Source organism: Nerophis ophidion, linkage group LG16 (assembly GCF_033978795.1).
Source record: "Nerophis ophidion isolate RoL-2023_Sa linkage group LG16, RoL_Noph_v1.0, whole genome shotgun sequence".
Classification (NCBI taxonomy): Eukaryota; Metazoa; Chordata; class Actinopteri; order Syngnathiformes; family Syngnathidae; genus Nerophis; species Nerophis ophidion.
In genome coordinates, this window is record NC_084626.1 from 50870064 (window position 1) to 50892563 (window position 22500).

General features: G+C 43.3%; 1 protein-coding gene across 2 annotated transcripts in view; it reads left to right on the forward strand.

Annotated features, from left to right (window-relative positions):
- unm_sa1614 (un-named sa1614) overlaps positions 1-22500 on the forward strand; it is a 45468-nt gene that overhangs the window by 12316 nt on the left and 10652 nt on the right. For both annotated transcript variants that reach the window (XR_009802242.1, XM_061875444.1), the window contains exons 8-19: positions 5496-5571; positions 7632-7712; positions 7790-7887; positions 8020-8089; positions 8182-8269; positions 11027-11075; positions 13948-14114; positions 17495-17628; positions 17777-17868; positions 19138-19321; positions 19798-19883; positions 20019-20134. Coding sequence is in view for 1 of the 2 variants with exons in the window: in XM_061875444.1 (XP_061731428.1) it covers positions 5496-5571; positions 7632-7712; positions 7790-7887; positions 8020-8089; positions 8182-8269; positions 11027-11075; positions 13948-14114; positions 17495-17628; positions 17777-17868; positions 19138-19321; positions 19798-19883; positions 20019-20134 (1241 nt within the window). In the remaining variant the exon portion in view is untranslated. The remainder of the gene's footprint in view (positions 1-5495; positions 5572-7631; positions 7713-7789; positions 7888-8019; positions 8090-8181; positions 8270-11026; positions 11076-13947; positions 14115-17494; positions 17629-17776; positions 17869-19137; positions 19322-19797; positions 19884-20018; positions 20135-22500) is intronic.

A 22500-nucleotide genomic window follows, 5' to 3' on the forward strand; every position in this document is an offset into this window, starting at 1 on the left:
TCCATAGTGGCTCCAACACAGCCGCGAGAGTTCAGTTCAAAGCGGATCCAAGACAGCAGCGAGAGTCCCGTCCACTGGAAACCATCTCAAGCGGAGGCGGATCAGCAGCGTAGAGATGTCCCCAACCGATACACAGGCGAGCGGTCCATCCTGGGTCCCGACGAGCGGTCCATCCTGGGTCTCGACTCTGGACAGCCAGTACTTCATCCATGGTCATCGGACCGGACCCCCTCCACAAGGGAGGGGGGGACATATGAGAAAGAAAAGAAGCGGCAGATCAACTGGTCTAAAAAGGAGGTCTATTTAAAGGCTAGAGTATACAGATGAGTTTTAAGGGGAGACTTAAATGCTTCTACTGAGGTAGCATCTCGAACTGTTACCGGGAGGGCATTCCAGAGTAGTGAAGTGAAGTGAATTATATTTATATAACGCTTTTTCTCTAGTGACTCAAAGCGCGTTACATAGTGAAACCCAATATCTAAGTTACATTCAAACCAGTGTGGGTGGCACTGGGAGCAGGTGGGTAAAGTGTCTTGCCCAAGGACACAACGGCAGTGACTAGGTTGGCAGAAGCGGGAATCGAACCTGCAACTCTCAAGTTGCTGGCACGCCCACTCTACCAACCGAGCTAAACCGTAGGGATGTTACTCTGCCACAAGTGGCCCGCCAAGCTAAGTGGTCACATACCAGGGTTTCAAGCTACATGGGGTTGATGGAAGTGCGCTTCAGAGGGTCCTTAGAGGGTCCTTGTAGCGCTTCTTTGGTCCACCAGCAGCACGCTTCGTTTCGTACAGTTGGCCGTAGAGGACTTGACGGGGCAGGGGGATGATCAGGCAGGCGTATGGTGTGTCCTAGCCCCCCCAGGTGTCTTTTGCCGTACACCTTGTGGCAGGATCTCATTGTAAGGGACTGTGTCTTCCTAGGATAAACCAAGGATCTTCTTAAGGGCAGTGGGAGGACAGTGTGGAGCCAAGGTAAGAGAAATGATAGACGTTTTGAGTATATATGGAAGCTGTGGGGTGACGAAGGTTGGGTAATGAGTTTGGACATGAATTCAGTTCTTTGAATGTTGTCCTGGAGACCAAAGGACTGGTACAGAGTGGAAATTGTGTTGAGTGGCATGCTGCATGGACTAAGGGTTGTGCGTTAAGATTGCACAATCACGCTGGTGTTGTAGCTCATAGATTTGGCAGACCTTCGTCTAGGTGTGGGCTTGGAGACAGCGATTGTTAAACAGACTCCCGTCAAGACGGTATTCAAGGTGAAGACTGTCTTTGTGAGCCGAGCCACGATGGAAGAGGTAGGTGATGGCAGAAAGGAAGAGATTGAACAGTACTGGTGCCAGTACACAGCCTTGCTTCACCCCAACATTTACCTTAAAGAACTCTGACTGGAATTCTCCAGGGAGGACTCTGGCTTGCATCCCATAATGCAGTTGCTGCAGGATGGAGAGAAACTTGTGTGGTACCCTAAGTTTGGACAGTTGTTTCCAGAGCATCTCACCATTTATGGTGTCAAACGCTTTGCTGAGGTCGATGAAGGCTCTGGAATGCCCTCCCGGTAAAAGTTCGAGATGCCACCTCAGTAGAAGCATTCAAGTCTCACCTTAAAACTCATTTGTATACTCTAGCCTTTAAATAGACTCCCTTTTTGGACCAGTTGATCTGCCGTTTCTTTTCTTTTTCTCCTATGTCCCACTCTCCCTTGTGGAGGGGGTCCGGTCCGATCCGGTGGCCATGTACTGCTCGCCTGTGTATCGGCTGGGGACATCTCTGCGCTGCTGATCCGCCTCCGCTTGGGATGGTTTCCTGCTGGCTCCGCTGTGAACGGGACTCTCGCTGCTGTGTTGAATCCGCTTTGGACTGGACTCTTGCGACTGTGTTGGATCCATTATGGATTGAACTTTCACAGTATCATGTTAGACCCGCTCGACATCCATTGCTTTCCTCCTCTCCAAGGTTCTCATAGTCATTATTGTCACCGATGTCCCGCTGGGTGTGAGTTTTCCTTGCCCTTATGTGGGCCTACCGAGGATGTCGTAGTGGTTTGTGCAGCCCTTTGAGACACTAGTGATTTAGGGCTATATAAGTAAACATTGATTGATTGATTGATATATAGGTCTTTGCACTGCTCTCTGCTCTTGTCCAGTAACTGCGTTAAGACCAAAACCATGTCGGTGGTGGATCTCGTCTTCCGGAAGCCACATTGTGTCTCCGAAAGAGCAGCTTCCGAGATGTGCTCCTCGAGTCTCTTGAGCTTTGCCAACACTTTCCCTGTGATGGAAAGAAGGGAAATTCCAAGGCTGTTCCCACAGGCTGCTTTGTCACTCTTGTTCTTGTAGATAACCACAATGTTGGCATCCTTCCAGCCCTGTGGGAGGGTCTCATGTTCCCACATGTGTGAAATGAAGAAGTGCAGCGACGTGTAAGAAAATATTCGCCATGCTTAAAAACCTTTGCCAGGATGTCATCAGGTCCAGGGCTTTTGTTGTTCTTCGCGCCCCTGGTGGCTTGGCGGGTTTCACAGTACTGTGGTGGAGGGTCAAGGTGCATAATTCGAGGCGGGTCTGTGAGTCCGTCCCGAATGTGGAGGTTAGCAGGGTTGGTGTGGTTGACGAAAGACCCAAAGTGATTTACCAAGGATCTCGCGACGGTCCTTGAAAAGGGTGGTTCCATCAGTTGAGTGGACAGGGGCAAGTGTCCGCTTCCTTGGGCCATACGGGGTTTTGATGGCATCATTTAAAGCCCTGGATGTTGTTGAAGTCTGCAAGGTTCTGGCTCTCCTTAGCCCATGCTTCGGAGGGCGAGCTGAGTAGCGGGTCTTGTGGCAGAAAATGTGGCTTACGGGGAGGGAGATCCAGGGCAGGACAGGAGGGCTTTATGCGCTTGGTGTCTGGAGTGTAGGAGTAGCTGTATTTCGGCAGAGTTGCAATCAAACCAGTCCTGGTGGCGTTTCCTTGAGCGGCCAAGCGCCACTGAGATTGCGCTATGGATGGCATCGCGCAGAGCTGGTCACTCAGTGGATTCTTCAGCCATCTGATCAAGGTTGCTTGCAAGGTGCCGTCGGAGGTTGCCTATGGTGGTGGAGCTGTTTAGTGCTGGGCAGTTGAGTTTCCGGTTTGGAGCTGTCCTTGAACGATGGGCTTGGATGGTCTTGAGGAGTTTGGTCCTGACTGTGAGGTGATCAGTCCAGCCCTCTGCTCCACGAGTGACTGGTGGAAAGAACATACCGTTCGTCGCTTTGCCGGACAATTACGTAATCTAGGAGGTGCTAGTGCTTTGAGTGGAGGTCTTGCCAGGTTGTTTTGAGCCGTTTTTTCACCTGTAAGACCAGCTGGTGAGTAGCCGGAGCCCGTTGCTGTTCAAATTCCCCACTCCGTGTTGACCAATGACTGCCTTCCATACCAGGTGTTCTGTGCCCACTCTTGCATTGAAATCCTCCCAGGAGAATGACTTCATCTGTTGCTGGAGTTTTCTGTATGATGGAGTCAAGTTCCCGGTAGAAAGCCTCTTTGATGGTGGGTTTGGCATCCGGAGTTGGTGCATAAGCAATAATGAGGGTGGTGAAGCGTCCCTTTGTGAAAGGAATCTGCCATGTCATCAGTCTTTCATTGATGCCGATGGGAGATTTTGGGATCCACTGCAGCAGTAGGGACTTCACAACAGAGCCAACTCCGGCGGGTGGCTTCTGGGACCCCTTTCCAGAAGAAGGTGTAGCCTGCACCAAGTCCTCCCCATGTAGTCTGGTTTCGCTGGGTGCTGCAATATCGATGTCGAGCTCAAGGGCCACAAATGCTGTCCTACGGTGGGGCCTCTCAGTTGTTTCGGCCAAGTCCAATAGTGTGCGGACATTCCACGAAGCCATGCATAGATTGCTGTCTTTTTTTCTTGTATTTTCGACCGCGAGGGGGGATGCTCCGACAGTTGCGGCTTACTGTCCGAAGTAGGAGAAGCGAACCATTTTTGAACCGCCTTTTCCAGGTCCATCCCCTTTCATGGGAGAGCAGTATTGTGCCGCTCTGCCAACATGGAATCAACCAAGCTGCTTCATCCCGCAGTCACAACGACCATCACTCCATTGCCGCCTGTGGGCATGGTTTGACTAGTCACTCCCAGCTACATCCTTGGCCCGTGTCTGCCGCCAGTCCGTGTCGCCACAGGGCTTCTTGAGGGGGTGTTGGGGGGGTTGGGAGGTGAGCAAGAGGCTTGCACAGAGGTAAGGATTAGGGTGAGGGTGTGCAATCGTCACTCCCACCATTTTCACTCCAGCAGGTGGACTTCAGATTTGATTTGACGGTTTTCTCCCCTAGCCAGAGTCCCCTCCCGGGCTTACCCACTTGGCGACGGGGCAGTGGTGTGCTGCCACGAGGAGGCAAGGAAAGGGTCCTAGTGAAGGAGAGGCTATGTATTGACCTCGGAAGACTTCCACGCTCGGCTTCCTTAACCCAAGCTGGGTTGCTCAGTGGCGGGAACTCATGGGGGGCGGTGGGGGTAACATGCATCCCTGCATGCAACGTCTCTCTAGCATGCTGCACACTGTGTGATGATGATGTCAATGAGGGATTCCGAATCACTGCTATGTTGGAATTTTAACGACCTGGTCGCATGGTGATGCGGATTCGTTCTCCCAGGAATGCAGACGAGCCTCGGACACAGCGTGAAGGTAAGAACAAATTATTTATTTAGAAATAAATCAGACTGTGACAAAGAAAAACGTGTTCAAAGCACAGAAGGTAAAACAAGAGAGCTAGCATGGGAGCTAGAAGATAAAAGGCCTAACGTGGAAGCTAGCAGGTACAGAACCGGGAACAGAAGTCGTTATTTGTTGCGTATAGCAAATTAGGAAGCCGCACAGACTGACGGGAGAAAGCAGGCTTAAATAATGACAGTGATTACAAAACAGGTGTGCGACCGGAACAAGCGGCAGGTGAAAATGATCTGTAACCATGGTAACCAACTGAGAAGTGCACACACAGGAACCGAAGGAGTCCAAAAACACAAGCGAACCAAAAAACCCAAACAGAATATGATCCATGCAGCGGATCATAACAGGAATTCTTATTAATATTGATACTGTTGTTGATATTATTCATTTTTTGGTTTGGCTACTTTTGGATTGTTTGTGTGTCCTCTCAATTGCTCTGTTGATTGCTATTCCGTTTGTTAGTTTGGTTTTGGGATTGAAATTGTATTTTTGTGGTATTAGGGGGCGGTATAGCTCGGTTGGTAGAGTGGCCGTGCCAGCAACTTGAGGGTTGCAGGTTCGATTCCCGCTTCCGCCATCCTAGTCACTACCGTTGTGTCCTTGGGCAAGACACTTTACCCACCTGCTCCCAGTGCCACCCACACTGGTTTAAATGTAACTTAGATATTGGGTTTCACTATGTAAAGCGCTTTGAGTCACTAGAGAAAAGCGCTATATAAATATAATTCACTTCACTTCACATTCTGTGTGTGTGTGTGTGTGTGTGTGTGTGTGTGTGTGTGTGTTCACAGTTTCCTGCAGGAGTGCGTTTCCACCACTCACAGGCTGAAGCAGTACATGGACGAGCTGAACGGCGTGCTGACCTCGGTAAGACCACACCCACAATGACCTTTGTACCTAACAGAGGTCAAATGTTTGGTAAATGTTGATGTGACTCACAAGAGACATGGTTTAACACACGTTAGCTGGACTTTTTTCCAAGATCGTAGAGAACTTCCTAAGTCACTCGAGTCGGAGTTTCTTAACCCAGTGAGCTGAGGTCTATGTGCTGAATTTAGCTGAATTTCCCCCAGGGATCAATAAAGTACTTTCTATTCTATTCTATTCTATTCTATTCTATGTGTGCACCACTCAGGTGTAATACACTTTTACACCACTTGTGGCAGTAATGACTATCTCCATCAAACATAAGAAGTCTGTAGATAGTCATACATCCACAAAGTATTCACAGCGCTTCACTTTACTGTATGTTATTCATTTATTTTTGTCCTCAAAATTCTACAGTACATTTTTTTACATCCATCCATCCATTTTCTACCGCTTGTGTCTTTATTATTAGTATTATTACATTTTTATTATAAAAAGTAGTTTGGCAGTATTAATTATAATTGTATTTGTTTAATGTATTATCATTTATTTGTTTTGGCAGTATTTAAAGAATATATATATATATTTTTTAATTTATGTATTATTTATTTATCATCAATTTTTTAATCTTATAAAACTAGTTCGGCAGTATTTAAAAAAAGTGTATTAATTTATTTATCATGTATTATTTATTCATCATAAATATTTGATCTTAAATAAATAAAAAATAATATGTAATTTATTCATGTATTAATTATTCATCATTATTTTTTATCTTAAAAAATAGTTTGGCAGAATTAAATTTTTTATTTTATTATTTATTATTTATTTATCATGCATTTTTGATCTTATAAAAATAGCTTTGCGGTATCTAAAACAAAATTGTATAATTTGATCTTTTCATGCATTATTTATTCATCATTAATTTTTCATCTTAAAAACTAGGTTGTCAGTATTTAAAAATACATATATTATTTTATGTATTCATATATTATTTATTTATCATTATTTTTTTATATAAAAAACAACTAGTTTGACAGCATTTAATTTTTTGAATTATTTTTTTTATAATTTTTTCATTTATCATTCATTTCTTATCTTAAAAAAATAGTTTGGCAATATTTAAAAAATATATTTTTCATTATTTTATTTATTCATGTGTTATTTATTTATCCTCAATCTTTTTTTATCGTACAAAACTAGTTCCGCAGTATTTAAAAAAATAGTAAGATTTTTTTTATTCATGTATTATTTATTCATCATAAATATTTGATCTTAAAGAAATAGTTTGGCAGTATTTAAAAAACATCCTATTATTTTATTTATTCTTCATACATTTTTATCTTAAAAAGTAGTTTGCCAGTATTTGGAATAAAATGTATTTTATTTATTTGTGAATTAATTATTTATCATTAATTTTTGGTCTCATAAAACTAGTTTGGCAGTATTTTAAAAATAAAATTTCATTATTTTATTTAATAATGTATTATTTATGTATCATTCTTTTTTTATCTTGAAAAAATATGTATTTTATTTTTTCATGTATTATTTATTTATTATTCAATTTTGATTTTATAAAATCAGTTTTGCAGTATTTAAAAAAAAAGTAGTATTATTTTCTGTATTCATGTATTATTTATTTATCATTTAGGTTTGATCTTAAATAACAAGTTTGGCAGTAGTCAAATGCACCATAAAAATGGTTAAGCTAAGTGAAAGTGAAACTATCATGTTCCCTGATGCTGCCAAATTAAATGTACAAATAACGATGAAGATAGGTGTGTGTGAAAAATAGATTTAGCAACATTGAAGGGAATGACTATAACATTTGCCAGTGGTTCCGGAATATTTTCCTTTTTGGAAATAGTGTGGAGTGAAATAGTCTGTTCCAGGGTCAAACTGTGGCCATTCATCAAATGTTATCACGTGTACAACAATGTGACATTTTATGACTTATAACTCTGTTAAAAGTGTGAAAAGACTTGGAAGAAAATGCATTCATCACATCAAGGCTTTGTGTGTGCGTGTGTGTGTGTGTGTGTGTGTGTGTGTGTGTGCAGGTGAAGCAGCGTCAGGACGAGGAAAAACGTAAACTGGTGTCACTCAGAGATCAGTTGCGGCCTGTTGTAAACACTGATCAGGTCAAACACACACACACACACACACACACGCTAAAAAACTTCTCCAATGTAACACACATGATGTTGTGTGTGAGCAGGATTGTGTAGCAAAGCAAGTGTACAACATGCATCAGCTGCTGGGAGATAGACAGGATGGAACAGAGAAGAGTGGCTTTCTGTACAAGAAGAGTGATGGGTAACACACAAACACACACACACACCTACACTTATGAAATGAAAGGTCATATCATCATCATAGAACAGCTTTATGGGGAGGGAAAGCACACAACAATGTGTGTGTGTGTGTGTATGTGTGTGTGTGTTGCAGCTTGAGGAAAATGTGGCAGAAGAGGAAATGTTCAGTTGAAAACTGTTACCTGACCATCGCACACGCTACGGTGAGTGTGTGTGTGTGTGCGTGTGTGTGTGTGTGTGTGCATTATTTAGTTGACATGTGATTTTGATTGAATTCTTCTTCCTCCTCCCCTAGCCAAACAAACCTCCCACCAGACTCAACCTGCTCACCTGTCAGGTCAAACCCAGCATGGAGGACAAGAAATGCTTTGACCTCATCTCTAGTACGAACACACACACACACACACACACACGCACACACACACACACACACACACGCAGGACTAGATGTGACCGATCTAAGTCTAAGACTAGTGTGACCGATCTAAGTCTAAGACTAAATCTGACCGATCTCAGTCTGAGACTAGATCTGACCCATCTAAGTCTAATAATAGACCTGACCGATCTAAGTCTAAGACTAGATGTGACCGATCTAGGTCTAAGACTAGATGTGACCAATCTAAGTCTAAGACTACATGTGACCAATCTAAGTCTAAGACTAGATGTGACCGATCTAAGTCTAAGAATGGATGTGACCCATCTAACTCCAAGACTAGATATGACCAACCTAAGTCTAAGACTAGATCTGACCGATCTAAGTCTAAGACTAGATCTGACCGATCTAAGTCTACGACTAGATGTGACCAATCTAAGTCTAAAACTAGCTATGACCAATTTAAGTCTAAGACTGGATGTGACCGATCTAAGTCTAAGACTAGATGTGACCAATCTTAGTCTAAGACTAAATGTGACCCATCTAAGTCTAACACTAGATGTGACCAATCTAAGTCTAAGACTAGATGTGACCAATCTAAGTCTAAGACTAGATTTGACCAATCTAAGTCTAAAACTAGATGTGACCAGATTAAGTCTAAGACTAGATGTGACCAATCTAAGTCTAAGACTAGATGTCACCAATCTAAGTCCAAGACTAGATGTGACCAATCTAAGTCTAAGACTAGATGTGACCAATCTAAGTCTAAGACTAGATGTCACCAATCTAAGTCTAAGACTAGATGTGACCAATCTAAGTCTAAGACTAGATGTGACCAATCTAAGTCTAAGACTAGATGTGACCAATCTAAGTCTATGACTAGATGTGACCGATCTAAGTCTAAGACTAGATGTCACCAATCTAAGTCTAAAACTAGATGTGACCAATTTAAGTCTAAGACCGGATGTGACCAATCTAAGTCTAAGACTAGATTTGACCAATCAAAGTCTAAGAATAGATGTGACCCATCTAACTCCACGACTAGATATGACCAACCTAAGTCTAAGACTAGATCTGACCTATCTAAGTCTAAGACTAGATCTGACCCATCTAAGTCTTAGACTAGTGTGACCGATCTAAGTCTAAGACTAGATCTGACCGATATCAGACTGAGACCAGATCTGACCCATCTAAGTCTAATAATAGATCTGACCGATCTAAGTCTAAGACTAGATGTGACCAATTTAAGTCTAAGACTAGATGTGACCATTCTAAGTCGATGACTAGATCTGACCGATCTAAGTCTAAGACAAGATCTGACCAATCTAAGTCTAAGATAAAGGCGGCATGGCGTAGTGGGTAGAGCGGCTGTGCCAGAAACCTGAGGGTTGCAGGTACGCTTCCCACCTATTGACATCCAAAAAATGGCTGCCGTTGTGTCCTTGGGCAGGACACTTCACCCTTTGCCCCCGGTGCCGCTCACACTGGTGAATGAATGATGAATGAATGACAGGTGGTGGTCGGGGGGGCCGTAGGTGCAAACTGTCAGCCACGCTTCCGTCAGTCTAGCCCAGGGCAGCTGTGGCTTCTGATGTAACTTACCACCACCATCGTGTGAATGAATGTCGAGTCCCACTTCTCTGAGTCTTTAGAAAAGCACAATATAAATCTAAGTTATTTTTTGGAATAAACAAGCTTTATTCTTCTTTAACAACACCTCCTAGTGGTTCAGTGCAACAAAAATAAAGAGTGACACCTCTCACATCGAATACACAATCTTCGCAGCCTGCATTCAATTCAATTAGGTGACAAAAGATTTGAGCCAGTATTGATGTTATTTGACCACTGATCCAGTCTGCAGTTAAATAAAGGAGTGAACACCCCAGTGAACAAAGTAAAGACTTTCTAAACACACTTTCACCACATTCTGGCACAGCAGGACGATCTATTGACAAAATAAAACCAACATCAAATAGTTTTTTGTTTCGCTGTGTACTTTTAGTGGGAGACAAACGAGTCCGTCTCCAAGACTCGCCAAGGTCCGTGTAGTTGCCATGTTTTCTAAAACCAAACCGCACTGTGGAGCTTCAGTTTCCAGGAAGTAAGCAGTGTTGCCTAAAATGCATTATTATTAAATTAGCTTTTTTGGTCATTAAAAATGTAAATGGTATTACTAACCATCTGAAAATGTTACCACGGTTTACCATAACGTCCCGAGTTAAAGTTAAAAAGTTATAGTTAAAGTACCAATGATAGTCCCCTCTGACGGTATGGTAGAGTGGCCGTGCTAGCAACTTGAGGGTTGCAGGTTCGATTCCCGCTTCCGCCATCCTAGTCACTGCCGTTGTGTCCTTGGGCAAGACACTTTACCCACCTGCTCCCAGTGCCACCCACACTGGTTTGAATGTAACTTAGATATTGGGTTTCACTATGTAAAGCGCTTTGAGTCAATAGAGAAAAAGCGCTATATAAATATAATTCACTTCACTTCACACACACACTAGGTGTGGTGAAATATCTCCTCTTCATTTGACCCATCCCCCTTTATCACCCCCTGGGAGGTGAGGGGAGCAGTGAGCAGCAGCGGTGGCCGCGCCCGGCAGTCATTTTCGGTGATTTTACCCCCCAATTCCAACCCTTGATGCTGAGTGCCAAGCAGGGAGGTAATGGCTCCCATTTTTATAGTCTTTGGTATGACTCGGCCAGGGTTTGAAGTCACGACCTACCCATCTCAGCGCGGACACTCTAACCACACTTTGTCCGGCAGATAATCGCACCTACCACTTCCTGGCGGAGGACGAAGTCCAGTGTGTGGCGTAAGTCCCATTCACTTGTCCTCGGACTCATGTCGACTCCATCGGTCTTTGTGGCGAACGCCATTCAACTGTGTGTGTGTGTGTGTTTTCTGGCAATTCTGACTTAATGGGGACATGGCTCTGTTTGCACACATTTAGAGGACCTCTGACGGTATGGGGACCAAAAAACAGGTCCCCTAAAGGGAAACCTTTTTAAATGATTCTGAGGATTATGTCATATTTAATTTGAACTTTTTTAAAAAAATGGTCCTCAGTAGTCACGTACAAATTTGTGTGAATTATCCAAAATTATTTAAATTTGGTCCCCATGAACCATATTAACTCTTTTTCCCCCAGAGTCCCCATTAAGTAAGATCCACACATGACTTCATCAATCCAGAGATTTAAAGACGTGTATGAGCTAACTGGGAATTGGACATTTGACCTCATTTCTTTTATGCCTCCATAACCTGTAGAAAGGGTGGTCCCCACAAGTCCTGAACAAAAACTTGGTCGCCATTCCAAATGATAACCAGTGTGTGTTTGTGTGTGTGTGTGTGTGTGAGTGTGTGTTCTGGCAATGCTGAATTAATGGGGACATGGCTCTGTTTACACACCTTTAGGGGACTTCTGACGGTATGGGGACCAAAAAAACAGGTCCCCTAAAGGGAAACCTTTTTAAATGATTCTGAGGATTATGTCATATTTAATTTGAACTTTTTTTTATAAATGGTCCTCAGTAGTCATGTACAAATTTGTGTGAATGATCCAAAATTATTTAAATTTGGTCCCCATGAACCATATTAACTATTTTTCCCCCAGGGTCCCCAGTAAGACTGATCAGCACATGACTTCATCAATCCAGAGATTTAAAGACGTGTATGAGCTAACTGGCCAGTGGACATTTGACCTCATTTTTTTTATGCCTCCACAACCTGTAGAAAGGCTGGTCCCCATAAGTCCTGAACAAAAACTTGGTCCCCATTCCAAATGATAACCAGTGTGTGTGTGTGTGTGTGAGTGTGTTTTCTGGCAATGCTGACTTAATGGGGACATGGCTCTGTTTACACACCTTTAGGAGACCTCTGACGGTATGGCAACCAAAAAACAGGTCCCCTAAAGGGAAACCTTTTTAAATGATTCTGAGGATTATGTCATATTTAATTTGAACTTTTTTTTATAAATGGTCCTCAGTAGTCACGTACAAATGTGTGTGAATAATGCAAAATTATTTAAATTTGGTCCCCATGAACCATATGAACTTTTTTCCCCAGGGCCCCCATTAAGTAAGATCCGCACATGACTTCATCAATCCAGAGATTTAAAGACGTGTATGAGCTAACTGGGCAGTGGACATTTGACCTCATTTCTTTTATGCCTCCACAAGCTGTAGAAAGGCTGGTCCCCACAAGTCCTGAACAAAAACTTGGTCCCCATTCCAAATGATAACCACTGTGTGTGTGTGTGTGTGTTCTGGCAATGCTGAATTAATGGGGACATGGCTCTGTTTACACACCTTTAGGGGACTTCTGACGGTATGGGGACCAAAAAAACAGGTCCCCTAAAGGAAAACCTATTTAAATGATTCTGAATATTATGTCCTATTTAATTTGAACTTTTTTTTTTAAATGGTCCTCAGTAGTCACGTACAAATTTGTGTGAATTATGCCAAATTATTTAAATTTGGTCCCCATGAACCATATTAACTCTTTTCCCCCAGGGTCCCCAGTAAGACCGATCAGCACATGACTTCATCAATCCAGAGATTTAAAGACGTGTATGAGTTAACTGGGAATTGGACATTTGACCTCATTTATTTTATGCCTCCACAACCTGTAGAAAGGGTGGTCCCCACAAGTCCTGAACAAAAACTTGGTCCCCATTCCAAATGATAACCATTGTGTGTGTGTGTGTGTTTTCTGGCAATGCCGACTTAATGGGGACATGGCTCTGTTTACACACCTTTAGGGGACCTCTGACGGTATGGGGACCAAAAAAACAGGTCCCCTAAAGGAAAACCCTTTTAAATGATTCTGAAGATTATGTCCTATTTAATTTGAACTTTTTTCTTTAAATGGTCCTCAGTAGTCACGTACAAATTTGTGTGAATTATGCCAAATTATTTAAATTTGGTCCCCATGAACCATATGAACTCTTTTTCCCCAGGGTCCCCATTAAGACCGATCAGCACATGACTTCATCAATCCAGAGATTTAAAGACGTGTATGAGCTAACTGGCCAGTGGACATTTGACCTCATTTCTTTTATGCCTCCACAACCTGTAGAAAGGGTGGTCCCCACAAGTCCTGAACAAAAACTTGGTCCCCATTCCAAATGATAACCAGTGTGTGTGTCTGTGTGTGTGTGTGTGTGTGTGTGTGTGTGTGTGTGTGTGTGTGTGTGTGTGTGTGTGTGTGTGTGTGTGTGTGTTCTGGCAATTCTGACTTAATGGGGACATGGCTCTGTTTACACACCTTTAGGGGACCTCTGACGGTATGGGGACCAAAAAAACAGGTCCCCTAAAGGGAAACCTTTTTAAATGATTCTGAGGATCATGTCATATTTAATTAGAACTTTTTTTTTAAAATGGTCCTCAGTAGTCATGTACAAATTTGTGTGAATTATGCAAAATTATTAAAATTTGGTCCCCATGAACCAAATTAACTCTTTTACCCCAGGGTCCCCATTAAGTAAGATCCGCACATGACTTCATCAATCCAGGGATTTAAAGACGTGTATGAGTTAACTGCGAATTGGACATTTGACCTCATTTCTTTTATGCCTCCACAACCTGTAGAAAGGGTAGTCCCCACAAGTCATGAACAAAAACTTGGTCCCCATTCCAATAATAACCAGTGTGTGTGTGTGTGTGTGTGTGTGTGTGTGTGAGCAGCTGGATCTCGGTGCTCAGCAACAGCAAACAGGAAGCCCTGACGGTGGCGCTGGACGGGGGCAAGAAGGAAGGTCCAGAGAGCAGCATGGAGGATCTGACCCGCTCCATCACTGAAGACATCCGACGCATGCCTGGCAACAGCAGCTGCTGCGACTGTGGGGCGCCAGGTCAGAGGCAACCTCACCTATTCCTGACCAGTGTTGGGTTGATTGCTGAAGTTACAGTTACTAGTTACTTTATTTCAAAAGTAACTCAGATAGGATAGGATAGGTTAGGTCTCTGTTGTCATTGCACAAGTACAACAAAACTTTTTTTTCAGCACAAACCCGTTCAAGATGAAACAAACAAACAGTGTAGAGCAGGGGTGCCCATTACGTGGACCGCGAGCTACCAGTCGACCGGGGGGGGTGTGTCAGTCGATCTCCAGCCAGGCTTTTAAAAAAATAGACCTAAAAATGAGTGATCATCAATCTTCACCAAGACGTCACTTAAATGACATTCACGGTACCGGAGGGTCTTGTGAGATGACGCTGGCTGCTGCAAGATCATTATTATGAAAATATGACCGAGAGGAAGGCCAGAAACACTTTTTATTTCAACAGACTCTCGCGCCGTACCTTCCGTCAAAACTCTAAAGGCCGACTGCACATTTCCTATCTTCACAATAAAAGCCCTGCTTCATGCTGCCTGCACTAACTAAATACAGAGTCTCGGAAAACTGGCGTGCACAAGCGATCCCTCAGAAAGCTGGCGTGCACATCACTTGTGCACGCCAGCTTTCTGAGACTCTTATTTTGTTAGCGCAGGCAGCATGAAGCAGGGCTTTTATTGTGAAGATAGGAAATGTGCAGTCGGCCTTTAGAGTTTTGACGGAAGGGACGGCGCGAAAGTCTGTTGAAATAAAAAGTGTTTCTCGCCTTCCTCTCTGTCATTTTTTCATAATAATGAACTGGCAGCAGCCAGCGTCATCTCACAAGACCCTCGGGTGCCGTGAATGTCAATCAAGCAAGCTACGGAATTTGCCGCCAATGTTTTTCTTGTAAAGTGTATGGAAGCTGGATGAATTAGATGCCAAAAACCAACCACTTTCATGTGGTATTGTACAGAAAGGAGGACTTTTTTTTTCCTCCATTTGAAAATGTGGGCGTTATCATCATTACTGTCTGATTCCAATCAATGCAAGTCATCAGAATCAGGTAATACAGCAACTTATATTCTTGTCTTTGTGAAAGAAAGACATCTATATGTGTTACACATACTTGTATTATCATTAAACACATTTAACTTGTTTACAAAAATGTCTCTTTCATAAATAAATAAATATAAATGATATATATAAATGAGGTAGATCCCCTCGAGTTGGTCAATTGAAAAGTAGCTCGCCTGCAGAAAAAGTGTGGGCACCCCTGCTGTAGAGGGTTACAGAACAGCGCCCCGTAAAAGATGGGAAAAAGGTAAAACGCTGGGAAAGGATGAGTAAAAAAATACAATCTAGACTGGGCTCCTAAGGGGGCCCAGTCTGGAGTGGGTAAACAACCTCCATAGCAAAGCACATACACGTATTAAAACATACATCTCAAGATATCTAGCAACAGAGGGAAGGGAGTGCGGGGTCATGGTGGTCGGCCGCAGCTCTCAGGCACTGACCGTCCTATGTGATTTTCGTCGAGGGCGTTGGATTGGGGGTAGGAGGCGTAGGGTATGTACACTTACACCAAAAAGTAATGCGTTACTGTGAAAATTAACTATTTGGTTACTTCTTCTGTTTTTTAAGGCTCCCATTGATGCCCTTTTAGCCTTCATTTCAGTGCTGTTGTTGCACTATTGAGAATAATACAATCTGTTGATCAACTTGACATGCATTTGGATCACCGAACTCTGCGAAGCAATGTGGTCTACATACGACACACAAAGACAAAGATCAATCAATCAATCAATCAATGTTTATTTATATAGCCCCAAATCACAAATGTCTCAAAGGACTGCACAAATCATTACGACTACAACATCTTCGGAAGAACCCACAAAAGGGCAAGGAAAACTCACACCCAGTGGGCAGGGAGAATTCACATCCAGTGGGACGCCAGTGACAATGCTGACTATGAGAAACCTTGGAGAGGACCTCAGATGTGGGCAACCCCCCGCCTCTAGGGGACCGAAAGGAATGGATGTCGAGCGGGTCTAACATGATACTGTGAAAGTTCAATCCATAGTGGCTCCAACACAGTCAATTATTAATCAATCAATGTTTATTTATATAGCCCCAAATCACAAATGTCTCAAAGGACTGCACAAATCATTACGACTACGACATCCTCGAAAGAACCCACAAAAGGGCAAGGAAAACTCACACCCAGTGGGCAGGGAGAATTCACATCCAGTGGGACGCCAGTGACAATGCTGACTATGAGAAACCTTGGAGAGGACCTCAGATGTGGGCAACCCCCCCCCCCCCTCTAGGGGACCGAAAGTAATGGATGTCGAGCGGGTCTAACATGATACTGTGAAAGTTCAATCCATAGTGGCTCCAACACAGCCGCGAGAGTTCAGTTCAAAGCGGATCCAAGACAGCAGCGAGAGTGCCGTCCACAGGAAACCATCTCAAGCGGATCAGCAGCGTAGAGATGTCCCCAACCGATACAGGCGAGCGGTCCATCCTGGGTCCCGACGAGCGGTCCATCCTGGGTCTCGACTCTGGACAGCCAGTACTTCATCCATGGTCATCGGACCGGACCCCCTCCACAAGGGAGGGGGGGACATAGATATGTTTCAAAGGGCCAATTTATTTCGGGGCAGAACAAAGTTACAAAACTGTATTAAATAGCTGCAACACAACATACATAAGTAACAAACCGCATAATAACAACATAGCTGTAAACCAAGGAAGGCACTTAGGATAAACACACAAAGCCTAACCAGGCATTTTTTTTTCTCTCAAGGAATTGTGAAATAAAATCATGTCTTCATGAGATCAACACTGTACTGAAGCCCAGAGCACTCATTTCACGCATTTCCCCACTTTTAGTTTAGAGAAAAGGAAAGATTGGCCCTGGTGTGTTTACCTTCAGTGCTGAACGATGAGCAGAGGCAGAGTTTGGAGAGTCTTCTTTAGCTCGCTTTCCATGTTTTTGTGCTCACGGTCCACTGTGTCCAAGTACGTGGAAAATGTTTTCCGTGCCGTTTGACGCCCGCCATCATGCTAATTAGCTGCCTGAAAGGGTGTGACTCCACTGTAGAAATAGCCTGCATGTCTTTTAGCACATATGGCTCTATCAATGTCCTGGCTAGCAGTCCCTCCGTTAAAATCCAGCCGCTGTGTGTCTCTCTTTACTAGTTTCCTCGAAGCATGTTGCTTTTGTAGCTGTTTCAGCAGATTTGAATTTCTGTTTCGGCCAGTAGATAGGATCTTTGATCCAAGGCACGACTTACATTTAACTATTCTTGTCTTTGTGCTCAACGAAGGAAAAGTAGAAACTCGATGTTGGCTCCGCTATGATGTCTTGTTAGTAAACAAAAACAAAGACTTCCTCATGTGTCCCCCCTGCAGACCCTGGATGGGTGTCGACTAACTTGGGCATCTTGACCTGCATCGAGTGTTCGGGGGTCCACAGAGAGATGGGCGTCCACGTCTCCAGGATTCAGTCTCTCAGTCTGGACAGTCTGGGCACCTCCGACCTGCTGGTAGGTCCTAAGATTCATATGGTCCCATTCCTGGGTGGGTCTGACGTTTTGCAATGCAGTCTGCTGAAAATGATGGAAAGCGCCACTGGACATAGCAACTGACGCTGTGGTCAAAGTTGGAATTGCGATTCTCAAATCTCTCCCTCAGTTGGCCAGAAATGTTGGGAACTCCGGTTTCAACGAAATACTGGAGGCAAACCTGCTGAGTCCATCAATGAAGCCCTCGCAAAACAGCCACATGTAAGACACACACACACACACATACAGTCTTGTATCAGTACTACACAGCCACATGTAAGACACACACACACTTATACACACAGTCTTGTATCAGTACTACACAGCCACATATAAGACACACACACACACACATACAGTCTTGTATCAGTACTACATAGTCACATGTAAGACACACACACACGTATACACACAGTCTTGTATCAGTACTACACAGCCACATGTAAGACACACACACACACGTATACACACAGTCTTGTATCAGTACTACACAGCCACATGTAAGACACACACGTATACACACAGTCTTGTATCAGTACTACACAGCCACACGTATACACACAGTCTTGTATCAGTACTACACAGCCACATATAAGACGCACATCCATTTACACACAGTGGTATATCAGTACTACACAGCCACATGTAAAACACACACACACACACATACATACAGTCTTATATCAGTACTACACAGCCACATATAAGACACACACATACACACAGTCTTATATCAGTACTACACAGCCACATGTAAGACACACACACACGTATACACACAGTCTTGTATCAGTACTACACAGCCACATATAAGACACACACACACACGTATACACACAGTCTTGTATCAGTACTACACAGCCACATGTAAGACACACACACACATACATACAGTCTTGTATCAGTACTACACAGCCACATATAAGACACACACACACGTATACACACAGTCTTGTATCAGTACTACACTGCCACATGTAAGACACACACACACACACACACGTATACACACAGTCTTGTATCAGTACTACACAGCCACATGTAAGACACACACACACGTATACACACAGTCTTGTATCAATACTACACAGCCACATGTAAGACACACACACACGTATACACACAGTCTTGTATCAGTACTACACAGCCACATGTAAGACACACACACACACACGTATACACACAGTCTTGTATCAGTACTACACTGCCACATGTAAGACACACACACACACACACACACGTATACACACAGTCTTGTATCAGTACTACACAGCCACATGTAAGACACACACACACACATGTATACACACAGTCTTGTATCAGTACTACACAGCCACATATAAGACGCACATATACATACAGTGGTATATCAGTACACATATAAGACATATGTGTGTGTACACACAGGGGTATATGAGTACTCCATGTACTAGATGTACTAGATGTACTAGATGTACTAGATGTACTAGATGTACTATGGTGTGTGTACAGGACGGAGCGTAAGGACTTCATCCTGTCCAAGTACCAGGAAGTTCACTTTGTGAGGCGGAGTCACAGCTCCTCCACTGCACTGAACATCCTGCAGGAGGCGACCAAGACCTGTGACATCTACCGCCTGATCCAAGTCTACGCCCAGCGCACCGAGCTCAGCCACCCCCTGCTGTCTCACATACAAGTAGGCTGTCTCACATACAAGTAGGCTGTCTCACATACTGTAAAGAACATGTACGTATTATCAACGTATCAATGTCTGTTTAAAGGATGCGTTTGTATAATTAACGTTGTATCAATGTCAGTTTAAGGGACATGTACATATAATCAACGTATCAAAGTAAATTTAAAGGACATGTACGTGTAATCAATGTTGTATAAATGTCAGTTTAAAGGACTCGTACGTATAATCAATGTTGTATCAAAGTACGTTTAAAGGACTTGTACGTATAATCAGCGTTGTATAAATGTCAGTTTGAAGGACAGGCACGTCTAATCAAAGTTGCTGATAGTGAACAGGTGTGGTCAATCAGTGTGAGTGCCACCAGGTGTGCTCAGACTGCCCTGCCCTCCTCTGTTGCCATGACAACTGAGCAGGACTGGCCAGGGAGAAGCAAGCAAGTGGAAACCGACGTCTGACGTGTGTTTCCATGGCAACAGGAGAAGGGGGAGGCGGCCCTCCACCTGGCCGTCCTATTGGCTGACAGGACCTCTCTGCACATCCTGGACTTCCTGGCCCAGAACTGGTCAGTGTGCTCCAACTTTTGTTCATCACATGACACACTTTTCTTTCTTTCATTCTTTCTTGCATTCTTTATCTCTTTGTTTGTTTGTTTGTTTGTTTGTTTGATTGTTTGATTGTTTGATTGTTTGTGTGTCAGCTCCAATGTGGACGTGCAGACGGTGGCAGGAAACACAGCTCTGCACTACAGTTGTCTGCACAACAAGAGTGACTGTGTCAAGCTGCTGCTGAGGGCCAGAGCCAACACACACATCAGTAACACACACACACACATCAGTAACACACTCACACAAAAGTAGTACGCACACATCAGTAACACACACACACACACGAAAGTAGTACACACACACACGAAAGTAGTACACACACATCAGTAACACACACACACACAAAAGTAGTACACACACACGAAAGTAGTACACACACATCAGTAACACACACACACACACAAAAGTAGTACACACACATTAGTAACACACACACATCAGTAACACACACACAAAAGTAGTACGCACACATCAGTAACACACACACACACACACGAAAGTAGTACACACACACACGAAAGTAGTACACACACATCAGTAACACACACACACACAAAAGTAGTACACACACACGAAAGTAGTACACACACATCAGTAACACACACACACAAAAGTAGTACACACACATTAGTAACACACACACACACACGAAAGTAGTACACACACATCAGTAACACACACACGAAAGTAGTACACAAACATCAGTAACACACACACACACGAAAGTAGTACACACACATCAGTAACACACACACACACACAAAAGTAGTACACACACATCAGTAACACACACACACACGAAAGTAGTACACACACATTAGTAACACACACACACATGAAAGTAGTACACACACATCAGTAACACACACACACACACACACACAAAAGTAGTACACACACATTAGTAACACACACACACGAAAGTAGTACACACACATCAGTAACACACACACGAAAGTAGTACACAAACATCAGTAACACACACACACACGAAAATACTACACACGCATCAGTAGTACACACACACAATAGTAGTACACACAAACACACATCAGTAGCACACACCCACACACATCAGTAGTACACAAACGTCAGTAACACACACACAAAAGTAGTACACACACATTAGTAACACACACACACGAAAGTAGTACACACACATCAGTAACACACACACACACACGAAAGTAGTACACACACATCAGTAACACACACACACACGAAAGTACTACACATGCATCAGTAGTACACACACACAATAGTAGTACACACAAACACACATCAGTAGCACACACCCACACACATCAGTAGTACACAAACATCAGTAGTACACACACACAATAGTCGTACACACAAACACACACTTGTGGCACACACACACATGATAGTAGTACACACACACAAACACTAGTAGCGCACACACACATCAGTAGTACACAAACACAATAGTAGTACACACACACATTATAGTAGTGCACACACAATAGTAGTACACACACACAAACACACACATCAGTAGTACACACTCACACAATAGTAGCACACACACACAAACATACACATCAGTAGTACACACACAATAGTAGTACACACAAATAGATAGACAGACGATAGTGGTAGACACACGTCAGTAGTACACACACATCAGTAGTGCACATGCAGTAGTAGTAGTACACACACATCAATAGTACACAGACATCAGTAGTACACACAGTAGTAGTACACACACATTGGTAGTAACACAATAGTGGTAGACACACATCAGTAGTACACACACAATAGTAGTACACACACATCAGTAGTAACGCAATAGTGGTAGACACACATCAGTAAAACACACACATCAGCAGTACACACACATCAGTAGCACACACACACCCAATAGTAGTACACACACACATCGGTAGTAACGCAATAGTAGTACACACACATCGGTAGTAACGCAATAGTGGTACACACACATCAGTAGCACACACACACCCAATAGTAGTACACACACATCGGTAGTAACGCAATAGTAGTACACACACATCAGTAGTTGTCTACATACACAATAGCACTCACAAACACAGACACACACACACACTAGTAGTACACACACATCAGTAGCACACACACACATAATAGTAGTACACACACACACACACACACTTGTAGCACACACACACACACACACATCAGTAGTACACACACAAACACATCAGTTGTACACACACACAAACTAGTAACACACACACACATCAGTAATACACGCACACAATAGTAGTACACACACAATATAGTAGTGCACACACACATCAGTAGTACACACACACAAACACACTCATCAGTAGTACACACACACACTATAGTAGCACACACATAATAATAGTACACACAAACACACACATCAGTAACACACACACACAAACACACACATCAGTAGTACACACACAATAGTAGTACACACACACAAAAACACACTCATCAGTAGAACACACACACACACACACTATAGTAGTGCACACATAATAGTAGTACACACACATCACTAGTACACACACAATAGTACACACACATCAAAAGACAGACGAT